Source organism: Rhagoletis zephyria, unplaced genomic scaffold, assembly GCF_001687245.7.
Source record: "Rhagoletis zephyria isolate East Lansing unplaced genomic scaffold, Rhagoletis_zephyria_1.1 Rzeph_scaffold_01147, whole genome shotgun sequence".
NCBI classification, from domain to species: domain Eukaryota; kingdom Metazoa; phylum Arthropoda; class Insecta; order Diptera; family Tephritidae; genus Rhagoletis; species Rhagoletis zephyria.
Window position 1 is genome coordinate 130,636 of NW_016158231.1, and position 13,732 is coordinate 144,367.

The 13,732-nt window shown below is 40.1% G+C and overlaps 3 protein-coding genes across 3 annotated transcripts; all 3 read left to right on the plus strand.

The window, feature by feature from the left end:
* The first annotated feature begins 2,751 nt into the window (after nucleotides 1-2,751).
* On the plus strand, nucleotides 2,752-3,786 carry LOC108362929 (uncharacterized). Its single transcript, XM_017616087.1, has one exon. It carries the CDS (start codon nucleotides 2,752-2,754, stop codon nucleotides 3,784-3,786), a length of 1,035 nt encoding a protein of 344 aa, XP_017471576.1.
* Nucleotides 3,787-3,898: 112 nt separating this feature from the next.
* Nucleotides 3,899-5,183, plus strand: LOC108362931 (uncharacterized). The gene is made up of 2 exons (XM_017616088.1): nucleotides 3,899-4,316; nucleotides 4,384-5,183. The coding sequence occupies exons 1-2, from the start codon at nucleotides 3,899-3,901 to the stop codon at nucleotides 5,181-5,183; spliced, it is 1,218 nt and encodes a 405-aa protein (XP_017471577.1).
* A 298-nt stretch (nucleotides 5,184-5,481) lies between these two features.
* On the plus strand, nucleotides 5,482-7,728 carry LOC108362932 (uncharacterized; the record flags this gene model as incomplete). The annotated part of the gene is made up of 1 exon (XM_017616089.1): nucleotides 5,482-7,728. A coding segment is annotated over exon 1 (2,247 nt), but the record flags the coding sequence as incomplete, so codon positions are not given.
* Between the last annotated feature and the right edge of the window lie 6,004 nt (nucleotides 7,729-13,732).

Here is a 13,732-nt window from a genome sequence, read left to right on the forward strand (position 1 = left end):
ATACTGTTTAGTTATTTGTATACTATGTAGGTATATATTTGAAAAATTGTCCTGCATTTTCAATCCATACTTATGGTCACCGTATCTAAAAGGCTTGTCTTAAACTTAGTTTCATATCCAAACGCTGGACCATGGCGAAAGTTGTGTTTATTACCAAGGGAGGTAGACCTTCCCACATTAAACCAAGCGACTTTCGACTGATAAGCCTTATTCCTTTCTTTCTCAAGCTTCTGTAAATACTTCTAGACTCGTTAACCTCTCTCGATGTCAACACGCCTACTAGAGAGGTAGATCTGTGGATACAGCTTTGCACTGCAAAGGCCCTCGCTTTTAAGGAGTTTATGCCTTCAATAATGTTCTCCCGGGGGCGGTTCTTCAAGCCCTAACTCGCCTTGAGCAGGATCACCCTACGGCCGAGTTTATTCATCGCGTCTTACAGGCTAACCTAATATTCACGCACGCCGCCAATTTATTGTCAAAAATTTCTCATGCACATGCAACTTGTATGAGATCAACCGAAATTGAACGGCGTGCGTATGAAGCTAACTCAATTTCCAATTTTTGTTCTGCGTGACATTTTGATTTGACGTTTCGCTCAATGAAATCAAATGCAAACGCATGCAAGTCAATTTAGGGTGACGCAAAAAAACAAATTCGACGGCATGCATACCAAAACGCAAGCCGCGAATATTAGGTTAGCCTGTTAGGCAGTAGAGCTATTTATTCGGATATGGGGGAGGTATCTTTAACAAGATATGCAAGGCGCGGGACCCCACAAGGCGGTTTTCTCTCCCCACTTCTTTGGAATCTAACGGTGGATACCCTGCTGTCAGGGTTGCAAGGTACAGGTTGCCAAGTCATTGCTTACGCCGATGCGCCTAACGCGTCGTAGATACCTGGTACAAACAAGCAGGACTTAGTGTCAATCCGGCAAAAGCGGGCATGGTTCTCTTTTCAAAGGAAACGACAGCTGTCCGGCTACAACCTTTTTCCTTGAACGGTGTGGCACTGTTTTTCTCGCAGGAGGTTATATATCTGGGCGTTATCCTTGACAGAAAGTTAACTTGGCGGCGCAGTAAAGAAGAGCATTGCAAGAAAGCTATAACTTCTATGTATGACTGTAAATCGGCGATAGGGAAAAATGGGACTGAAGCCTCACATTGTGAACTGGATGTACATAGAGGTTGTGCATCCCATTCTGTTCTACGGCGCAGCAGTTTGGTGGCACCCACACTGATGGCTCCACGTTGGATCTTACGGTAGGAAGTGGGGTATCCTCGCAAGGACTCTAACTTAGGCTTAGTTTTCGTCTGCCAGATCTATGTAGCGTTTTTCAGGCTGAACTAACAGCAATAAATGAAGCTGCAAGTTGCCTGATCGATTCTCTGATTAATCAGAAGGCAGTGACAATCTTTTCTGACAGCCAAGCGGATACTAAGGCACTTAACTGTACTGTACTGCAGATGAACTAGCGAGGGAAAGGAACCTTGTTGTCTACAATCAGTACAGCTCGTAATGCGGGCATTCCGCTATCTTCTTGCAAGCTCTGGCTGGAGAATAACTTTGTCGAACGGGCTAATAAGATGCTCTGAGGAGCCTAATTGTAGGATAGCAAAACATATCTGGCCTAAGCTGGACAAGCGTAAATTTCGCCCTCTCCTCTACTTGGAGCGACCACTGCTGCGACATGTTATTGGAGTTCTCACAGGGCATTGCCTCATGGGAACCCACGCCACTAGAATGGGTTTGCTCTCTGCCGAGAGCTCGTCGATGCTCGTTCCTCCTTCTTTTGAATGTCTGGCCGAACTAGATTCAGCCAGTGTGCGCTTCATCAGAGCTACGAAGTGGTTCCATTTCTAGGGTAAGAGCAGGGACATGTCTCTAATACGGCATCACAACGGGCCCACGGTGGACTAAGTGTGCCCTTTTCCTGAGAGATAATGGCATCCGAGATAACCTAAACTAACCTATAGATATTTTTATCGATTTTGTTATCGGTTTTGTAATAAATTTGGGTATCGATTTTATTATCGATATTGTTCACGCCCCTCCTTACTAATTCATCGTCGCCGCACCTGCATTTCCAGTTAACGTCGCTATCATCGAATTTGCATTCACACCCCCTCATCGCACGCACTCATTACACATCACATCTTTGCAGTTGTTGTTGCCGTCGCTAGCATCGCTGACTTACATATGTAGCTATTGTCTTCGTTGGAGCTCCAGTTTTTTCTATCCCCACTGTCTTCGCACATTCGTCATCGTTTTTGTTTGTCGCTGCAGCATATTTACCATGCATATGCATGTGCATATGTTTGTACATATGTACATACATACTCACATACTTACATACCTATGTATGTATGTACAAGTACAACTTCTCCATCATACTCTTTGCACTTATCATTGTACAATTTAGCTATTTCACAGAATCATTCGACATTTCACCTTCAATTTATTCAAAGTCAAATAGCAGGACATTTCCACGGAAATATTTTAAATTTTCTGCTTATATGCATATTCTATTTAGCTGTAAGAATTAATTACTCTAAAAACCTCGACAAATGAAGACGTCGCCAATAAAAATATTTAAACCTTTATAGCGCGTTTTGATTTTTTTGGTTAAGCGATTTACAGTTGTAGAAAAGGCTCTACAATTCACCACGGTCCTTCGAGCCGGATCTCGAGGACTAGATTCGGTTCATAAAAATTTAAATTTTTTAAACATTTATCTCGGACAAAATTTGCATAATGGAATCTGAGACAATCCAAGTGGATGATGGCGCCTCCTTAGCATCATCCAACGCCAGCGAAGCAGAGCGAGAAGCAACAGGTATTCCCCGCAACATACGAATAAAAATTCATCAGCGTGAAAATCTTTTAACACGCTTGCGTTCGCTGCATCTCGGTGTTATCGATGGAGAAACTTCGTCGTTGCGTCAACTTACGGCGAAATTGGACTTGGTAGAGCGCCAATACAGTGCGCTGGACACATTTCAAACACAATTAGAAGAGCTTGATGAATCTCAACTAAACGAAAATCATCGTGGGATTCTTGAAGAGAGTTATGTCGAGGCGAAGGCTGCAATTCTCGAATTCTATGTTGAAAGAATCCAACCTTTGAGTCATATGAGCAGCACACATGTGGAGCGCCAACCCACACATCGCATCAATTTTCCGAAATTGCAGTTAACGAAATTCAGCGGGAAGCAGTCGCAGTGGTTGGACTTCTACAATGTCTTCACCACACTTGTGCACAACAACAAAGACTTGACAGAGGTTGAAAAATTTCAGTACTTACGGTCGTGCCTCACTGACGAAGCCTCGCGACTCATACAATCACTCGAAGTAACAAACAACAACTACAATGCAGCGCTGGAGCTCATAATCAGTCGGTTCAACAACAGCCGGTTAATCTCCCAGTCACATATGCAGCAAATTTGCGACCTCTCGAATTTGTCGTCATCGAATACCTCATCGCTTCGCAACTTCATCGACACCATTAATGTCAATCTTCGGGCCATGCAGTCGCTAGCGTCTTCGGAACAAATCGGTGAAGCAGTTTTGTTACACGTGATAACAAGCAAGCTAGATTCATCTACTCGCACAAAATGGGAAGAAGAAGTGGCCATCAAGTGGAATTGCAGAAGCTCATCACCCTTACAGATACCAACTTGGGCAGACCTCGCTACATTTCTTGAGCGTCGCTGTCAGACATTCAACATGCTTGAAATCAACAAACCAGCCAACCAGTCGTCAACCTCTGTGAAAAACACATTCAAATAAAACAACAACGAATAACAAGTATGCCTTGGCAGCTGTGAATTCAACTCCAAGGTGCCTGCTGTGTGATAATAGCCCTCACCACCGCCCGTTTAATTGTGAAAAGTTCATGACCATGGGTCCGTTTAATAGATATCTCCTTGTGAAGCGTCTTGACCTATGTTTGAATTGCTTGGGTAAGAACCACACTTCAAGCAACTGTCCATCCAGTCGTAGGTGTCAGCAATGTCGCGTAAGTCACCATACATTGCTACACAGAACGTATGGAAACGAAGATGTTCCAAATAGTACCAGCAACAACACCAGTGGCCCGGAAAACGCGAAGTGCAAGCAAGTAGCCATAAAAGCCGAGCAGGTTCACGGTGATGTCATCCTTGCTACGGCTCGTATTCGCCTGTGCAATTCATCGGGATCGTCCCTCATTGTTCGCGCACTTTTAGACTCAGGGTCACAGCTGAATTTCATCACAGAGCATATTGCACAACACCTACGTCTACCACGTACCAAGCGAAGCAATGAAGTTTTAGGCTTAGGTGCCACATCGACAAAGACACATCAGCTTTCAGAAGACCAAATTAGGGTGGATTGTTTCCGGTACAGCTCCAACAGATTCATCGCACACTACAAATTCATCTCCATCATTCACATCGTTGTCAACATTGCCTACGTATGAAACGTTCATAGCTGTGGACAATCAATTACCATTGGATAACCTGATGGAGAGATTTTGGACAATTGAAGGCTACAACAGTCCACAAAAAATTCTCTCAGACAACGAACTGGCTTGCGAGAAATTCTTCAAGCTCACTACGACAAGGTGCCCGGTTAGCGGCAAGTTCATAGTTCGCCTCCCTTTCAAGGAGGATCCAGTTACGCTAGGCCAATCTTACGACATAGCGTATCGAAGGTTAGTAGCGCTTAAATACAAATTACTAAAGAATCCCTCACTTCTAAAGAGTTATCGCGAGTTTGTACATGAGTACGAGCAGATGCAGCACATGAAAATTGTCGAGAACGGCAAACAAGGCAGAAATTTCATTCCCCATCATTGTGTTATGAAGACTGACAGCAGCACCACAAAACTACGCGATGTGTTTGACGCGTCGTGCCAAACTTCAAGTGGAAAATCATTGAACGACATGCTTCGAGTAGGCCCTACGCTTCAAGATGACATCTTCACGATTCTAATTCGATTTCGAAGTCACAAATACGTTTTGATAGCCGACATCGCAAAAATGTACCGGCAGGTGCCGGTTAACAATGCTGATGCGCCATGGCAATGTATTTTGTGGCGCGATTCGCCACAAGCTCCCGTGAAGATGTACCAGTTGCAGACGGTTACATATGGGACGAGCTGCGCGCCCTATCTTGCCACGAAATGCCTGCTGGAAGCGGCTTAAACGGAGGCCGAGGAGTTTCCAATAGGATCAGCCATTACCCTCAAGGACTTCTACGTTGATAACCTAATGACCGGAGCTCCTACTGTTGACACGGTCATTGAAATCAAACGGCAAGTTACGGCCATGCTTGAACGGGCGGGATTTCCTCTACGCACATTTGCTGCAAATAACATGGATATCATTGATGACGTGCCATTAGACGACAGAGAAAAAATCATCAACCTAGACGACACAGATTACATAAAAACTCTTGGCCTAAGGTGGTCTCCTTCTACAGATGACTTTTTCTTCTGCTACAATGGCACCAGTATCGCGTAAAACAACCAAGCGTTCCATATTATCACAGATAGCTGCCTTGTTTGATCCGCTTGGTTTGCTTAACCCTCTCATCGTCTCTGGCAAAATCCTGATGCAACAGCTGTGGGAGCTGAAGCTAGATTGGGACGAAAGCGTGCCTCAAGACATTTATACTCAGTGGCGCGCGTTTCAGGATCATTTGTGCCTCATTAACAACATTCAAATACCAAGGTATGTTCCAATAACTAACACAACTGAAATCCACGCTTTTGCAGATGCTAGTACCAGAGCTTATGGCGCTTGCATTTACCTTGTGACGCGCATGGAGAAAGAGACATCGTCCGCCCTGCTATGTGCAAAATCTCGTTTGGCACCAACGAAGCAAGTTAGTCTACCTCGGCTGGAGCTGTGCGCGGCATTGCTATTGGCCGAGCTTCTACAATCGGTTGTCGCAATATTTTCACCTAACTTGAACAACATTCACTGCTGGACCGACTCATTGATTGCATTGTGTTGGATTCGAGGGGAGCCGAGTCGGTGGACAGTATTTGTGGCCAATCGTGTCTCCAAAATCCAACAGTTGACATCCCAGTACAAATGGCACCATGTACCATCTGAAATGAACCCCGCTGATATTATTTCTCGTGGCACAACAGTGGCTTGCATCCGGAAAAATCAACTCTGGTTTCAGGGCCCTCCGTTTTTGAAGCTTGGTCAAGGAGAGTGGCCAAGATCGTCATTAGCCGCTGAACCAGATGTTCCTGAGCATCGCAGGCAACGAGTGGTATTAGTCGTCGAACGTGAAGTAGATATTATTGCGGAAAACAAGTACATAAACAGCTATAACAAATTTCTGCGTATCTTCACGTATGTAAAGCGTTTCATCACGAAGGTGCGTGGATATTCTATCACACCCGAAGAAATAGCTGACACACTTGAACTAGTATGCAGAAGAATTCGGCAAGTACACTTCCCTAATGAATATTTTAAACTCCTAAAAAACCACCCCATAAATAAAAATTCTAAACTTGCTTCGCTGTCACCGTTTATGCATAACCAACTAATGCGAGTTGGAGGAAGACTAAAAAACTCGACCCTGAGCTTCAACGCCAAACATCCAATCGTGCTTCCCCATTCCCATCCCTTCGTACGCACCCTTGTAACGCATGTACATCGCACAAATCTTCATGCTGGTGTTCAAACACTATTGAACATTCTTCGAGACAAGTTCTGGGTCATCGGCGCACGAACAATTATCAGGCAAGTTATTCATAAATGTATTATGTGCTACCGACATCGTCCAGTCGTGACAGAGCAGATCATGGGTGCATTGCCTGCAAGCCGAGTTACAGCATCGTACCCGTTTGAAACTACAGGTGTAGACTACTGTGGTCCCCTATCAGTTACTCAAAGAATTAGAGGCCGTTCACCAATTAAGGTGTACATCGCAGTTTTTATCTGCTTCACTACAAAGGCTGTGCATTTGGAGATTGCTCCTGACCTGACGACCGCCGCTTTCATCGCGACACTCAAGCGTTTTATAGCTAGGCGTGGAAAGTGTCGCGTTATTGTCTCAGACAACGCAACAAATTTCATTGGAGCAAACCGAGAGTTACGGGAACTGCTTCAGTCATTTAAAGCACAAGCACACATAGAACGCGTGGAGGATTTCTGCAGAAACGAAGGGATCGAATGGAAATTTATTCCACCAAGGTCACCACACTTTGGTGGCCTGTGGGAGAGCGCGGTGAAACTTGCCAAATACCATTTGCGTCGCGCTATCGGCATCAACGTGCTATCACACGACGAACTCCACACCGTCATCTGCCAAGCAGAGGCAATAATAAACAGTCGACCGCTAACTCCAATATCCAGTGACCCTAATGATCTTCGCCCACTTACGCCGGGTCACTTCCTCATCGGCCGATCTCTTCTCACCATTCCTGAACCATCAACAACTGCCAGCTCAACTATGTTAGGCCGCTATCAACACGTCCAATATATTCAACAGCAGTTCTGGCATCGTTGGCAGCAAGATTATCTAAAGGAGCTACAAAAACGTTCGAAGTGGAACACTGCCTCACCCAATATTGAAGTAAATGACCTAGTGCTACTAAAGGAGGACTCTTTACCACCACTTAAATGGGCCATGGGTCGCATTATAGCTACTGTGCCAGGTGACGATGGCAGAGTTAGGGTGGTAGAAGTTAAAACAGCAGATGGCGTCTATAAACGGGCAATAGCAAGGGTATGTAAACTACCAATTGACAACTCGAGTTTAGCTGAGTCACATTGAAAGCCATGCTTTCAAGGGGGGAGTATGTTCACGCCCCTCCTTACTAATTCATCGTCGCCGCACCTGCATTTCCAGTTAACGTCGCTATCATCGAATTTGCATTCACACCCCCTCATCGCACGCACACATTACACATCAAATCTTTGCAGTTGTTGTTGTCGTCGCTAGCATCGCTGACTTACATATGTAGCTATTGTCTTCGTTGGAGCTCCAGTTTTTTCTATCCCCACTGTCTTCGCACATTCGTCATCGTTTTTGTTTGTCGCTGCAGCATATTTACCATGCATATGCATGTGCATATGTTTGTACATATGTACATACATACTCACATACTTACATACCTATGTATGTATGTACAAGTACAACTTCTCCATCATACTCTTTGCACTTATCATTGTACAATTTAGCTATTTCACAGAATCATTCGACATTTCACCTTCAATTTATTCAAAGTCAAATAGCAGTACATTTCCACGGAAATAATTTACATTTTCTGCTTATATGCATATTCTATTTAGCTGTAAGAATTAATTACTCTAAAAACCTCGACAAACGAAGACGTCGCCAATAAAAATATTTAAACCTTTATCGCGCGTTTTGATTTTTTTGGTTAAGCGATTTACAATTGTAGAAAAGGCTCTACAATTCACCAGATATTTTTATCGAATTGGATACTGATTTTTTTATTGATTTGGGTATCGATTTTTTTGAAGTGAAACTTCTTAGGCGGCGGTATCGCAAATATGGGGAGTGAAATTTTTAAACTGAAAACGTCTCTTTGCCGCTACCAAGCAATATATGTATAAATGATGCAAGCGTGCTTCACGTAACAACAACCGTTCGTACATATGTACATAAGTTTGTATGGATATATTTATGTAGAAGCAAACGGGCTTCGTTGATGTACTGATGGGCATATGTATGTACTTATGGACAGCAATGTTATCATGTATGTACATATGTTTGAATGGTTGTATATATATTTGTACGTATGTACATATTATTGTGTATGTACATATGTTTGTGTACATGTATATATGCACATATGTAGTACAAACGAAAACAAATCGAAAACGAAATCTAATAAGCTGCTCGTTGATATAAGTTGTGTTCCCCCTCTTTTCTGGGTTAAAACCTGTAAAACTGTCAAAAGGCAAAAGAAGCCAGAGAACCGAGTACGGGAACGCTTTCTGGTAAATTCCTGTAAATTCTTGCAACTTCTTGCAAGCTAGGGAACGGGACTATAAACGCGAACTATACTGATTGTCAAAAATTATGTGTTTGTTGCACATTTGTTCGTGTTTGTCACGATCCAGAAAATAAAGGTCGCACCATTCGCGGACCGCTTACCCTCTCTTCGTCGATTTGACAGCATCCACCCAATCGCTGGCGTCATAATATATTTTATTTACATTCACTGTTGCCAACTTCATGCTTTTCACACCAAATTTAGTGGGTATTCAAAACGCGAAAATTTTTATGCTTTGTGCTTGGTGCGTTTTTGGTGCCTATGTTTTTAGTTTGAAGACTTATAGCAATCGTAAGTGTGCTAAGCAATTTTACAAAAATTTATACAAAATCATGGCTCAGTGACAATCATAACAACGACAACGAAATATGTGCAGCACCTTCAATCATGCCAGAAGAAATCTACCGTTGTGCAAGAAACATTGATTTTTATTGATTTGAATCGGCATCCTTACAATAAAATTATGTATTCATATAAAGTCCATAAAATACACCAATAAAAATTTGGTGCTTTTTCAAATTCAAAACTTGGCAATACTCTCTCTTTTTCTTGTCGAGTTCGTCTTGCTCTCTCATTCTGGTATATTTTGACGTCACGGCCAATTGCTCTCAGCTCGATTGGCGCAATCTTGAATTCTATCATTATTGCATGTTTGTCATTGTGCGTGTAATTTTCTAAAGTAGTTTTGTGCTCTCGCTATCTCCTTGTATTAACTCGTCCTTCGTTGGTATACTCTGATGAACATATGTGAGGATGATAGCAAGGCCAACTTATATAAGGTAGTATTACAGGAGCAGTTGAAATTTTCGCCCGAAGTTGGTCAAAGAAAGCCATAAACGTAGCGACCGTTGGTTCAACTTGGTGTTATTTTGCTCTAGATTGCACAAAACGTCCAACTTGATTACGGATTTATTTGAACCAACGTTTTCGGCTTGCATTTTGTCAAAAGGATGTGTTTGTTGTAATTCATTCTGTCTTTTACTACCATTATGCATAGGCCAATTCATGAAATCATTTCATGCGTTTTAGTAGAAACTGAATGAATGGCCACCATTTCATGATTTCAATTAAAGCGAAATAGAGTTTATGCACTTAGTTTTTACTCAGATCGATGAAATGATTTCGTGAAGTGGACTACGCATACATGTGATACTTATGCTTTTAATTTATAAGGTAATTGTATGTTTTTATACTCTTGCTACCACATGAATATATGAATTCGTTATAAGAATATATGAATTCGCCTTGGAAGATAGAAAGCGAGTAAGAACAAATGCCGAACAAAGGAATTTTTCTTCTTTCAACTTAAATAAATGCATTTTGCATACAAAAGTGCGTACGTTACTTAGTGCCTTGGTAATGGTGAATTCGTAAGGATCTATTGATTGCATTATAAACATTTTTATTTATTTGTTAAACATACAATTACTTCCATTACAACCCGGTCCTATGGATGCTAGAAGCGCGAATTCATATAAGGTGGTGTTACCGGATAATGAATAAATAAATTATATGTATATCAGAAAATTAATAAGATGAATAATGAAATTATTATTTGATTTCTAACCAAACCTATGTATGTAACTCAATCGCCTAATGGTTTGCCGAACCGTAAACATATGTTTACACATCCAGTTTCTTGAGTAGGTACCTGGTACTCACATCTTTTTTAAGAAGTTTCACTTCTATCATGTGTAGGGTTTTACACACGCATTTTTTTCGATGTTTTTTGTTGATTTTCGGGATTTTCGGAAACTTCGCGACTACTTCAACATTCTCGGGGTTATATCGGGATTTTTGAGACTATTCCGGGACTTACTCGAGGTTTTCGAGATTTCTTTCGAANTGTGTTTGTTGTAATTCATTCTGTCTTTTACTACCATTATGCATAGGCCAATTCATGAAATCATTTCATGCGTTTTAGTAGAAACTGAATGAATGGCCACCATTTCATGATTTCAATTAAAGCGAAATAGAGTTTATGCACTTAGTTTTTACTCAGATCGATGAAATGATTTCGTGAAGTGGACTACGCATACATGTGATACTTATGCTTTTAATTTATAAGGTAATTGTATGTTTTTATACTCTTGCTACCACATGAATATATGAATTCGTTATAAGAATATATGAATTCGCCTTGGAAGATAGAAAGCGAGTAAGAACAAATGCCGAACAAAGGAATTTTTCTTCTTTCAACTTAAATAAATGCATTTTGCATACAAAAGTGCGTACGTTACTTAGTGCCTTGGTAATGGTGAATTCGTAAGGATCTATTGATTGCATTATAAACATTTTTATTTATTTGTTAAACATACAATTACTTCCATTACAACCCGGTCCTATGGATGCTAGAAGCGCGAATTCATATAAGGTGGTGTTACCGGATAATGAATAAATAAATTATATGTATATCAGAAAATTAATAAGATGAATAATGAAATTATTATTTGATTTCTAACCAAACCTATGTATGTAACTCAATCGCCTAATGGTTTGCCGAACCGTAAACATATGTTTACACATCCAGTTTCTTGAGTAGGTACCTGGTACTCACATCTTTTTTAAGAAGTTTCACTTCTATCATGTGTAGGGTTTTACACACGCATTTTTTTCGATGTTTTTTGTTGATTTTCGGGATTTTCGGAAACTTCGCGACTACTTCAACATTCTCGGGGTTATATCGGGATTTTTGAGACTATTCCGGGACTTACTCGAGGTTTTCGAGATTTCTTTCGAAGAAACCTAAAAAATCTCGAAAATCCCGAATTGTCCAGAGGATCCCGAAAATCCCAAAGTAGCCTCGAAAATCTTGAAATAGTTCAAAAGGAAGGAAGGAAGTTCCGAAGGAATCCCGAAGATTCCGATAGTCCCTAAGAAGTCTCGAAAATCCCGAATTAATCTCGAGGATCCCGAAAATCCCATAGTTGTCTCGAAAACTCCGCAATAGTCCAAGAATCCCGAAAAGGGGAAAAAATCCCGAAGTAGTCCCGAAGAATCCGAAAATCCCGAATTAGTCCTGAGGATCCCGAAAATCTAAAGTAGTCTCAAAAATCCGGAAATAGTCGAAAAATCCCCCCGATATAGTCCGAAAATCCCGAAATAGTCCCGAAGATTACGAAAATCCTGAATAAGTCTCGAAAATCCCCAATTAGTCCCGAAGATTCCGAAAATCCCGAAAATCAATAATACTGAAATAGACAAAAAATCTTGAAGTAGTCCCGAAGATTCCGAAAATCCCGAATTAGTCCCAAAAATCCCGAAGATTTTCGTAGAACTGGAAGTAGGAAGATACTTGAATATCTTATTTGCGTTGCATACCAAAAGTATTATTTAGTTGAAAAATTGCAAACGAAATTTATTTGCTATACAAATCCAATCACAAATAAATTTTATTTTTTATTTGGTCAACAAACCAAATCACAAATCAAATATATTTTTTAATTGATAGCGGATTTTAGATCGATAAGGATTTAAAATCACGCTACCCTGCAACCGCATGACCGTGACGTTAACGCTGCTTCTCTCTCTCTCTATCAACAGCAGATTCGATATGTTTCTACGCACTTCTACGGATGTGTATAAAGTTAGCGAAACAACATCAAGCAAAAAATGTCGCACATACCCATGAATTTGCCGTTTTTTTTGCCGTTAATTAGTTGTGGAAAAAATAATTTTGTCGCTCTGGTATTTTTTTAGATATAAGGTGTTTTGCTAACTTTATATAAAGTCAGCGAAGCACCCCTCCAAACTCAAAGACAAACGACTAGGCTTTATGTCAAAATTTGCCGTTTTTTGCCGTTCTAAGATGAGCTAGTTTACTTTTTAAAAAAATAATTTTATTTTATTTTTGTCAATGTTCAATAATTTTTAGAAGAAAATGATAATAATGTAATAGAAAAGCAACCACGGTTTCTTTATATACCTCTTTGAAATTTAAACAAACAATGATCACCATGGTTAAAATTCAAAAAATTAAGAAGCTTCCTTATCACAATTAAACGACAAAATCAAAAACAGTTTTAATGCATAAAGCAAATCAAACGACAAATTATGCAACAAAAAAAATATTTATTTTTATTATTTTTAACTAATTTTCAAACCGCTTTCCAAGTGCCTATTCTTTTTTTTAATAAGGCTGTTTAAATAAAAAACAATTAAACGACAAAATCAAAAATAGATTTAGTGCACAAAACCAGCCAAACGGCAAATTATGTCACAAAAAAATTAATTGTTTTTGTTATTTTTAACCAATTTTTAAACTGCTTTCCAAGTCCCTATTTTTTTTTAATAAGGCTGTTTAAACAAAAAAAAACCAAATCAAGCGACAAAATCAAAAACAGTTTTAATGCACAAAAAAGCCAAACGGCAAATTATGTCACAAAGAAATGATTGTTTTTATTATTTTTAACCAAGTTTTAAACCGCTTTAAAAGTCCCTATTTTTTTTTAATAAGGTTGTTTAAACAAAAAAAAAAACAAGTCAAACGACAAAATCAAAAAGAGTTTTAATGCACAAAACAAGCCAAACGGCAAATTATGTCACAAAAGAAAGATTGTTTTTATTATTTTTAACCAACTTTTAAACCGCTTTCCAAGTCCCTATTTTTTTTAATTAAGGCTGTTTAGACAAAAAAAAATTTAACGACAAAATCAAAAATATTTTTAGTGCACTAAAAAATCCAAACGGCAAATTATGCAACAAAAA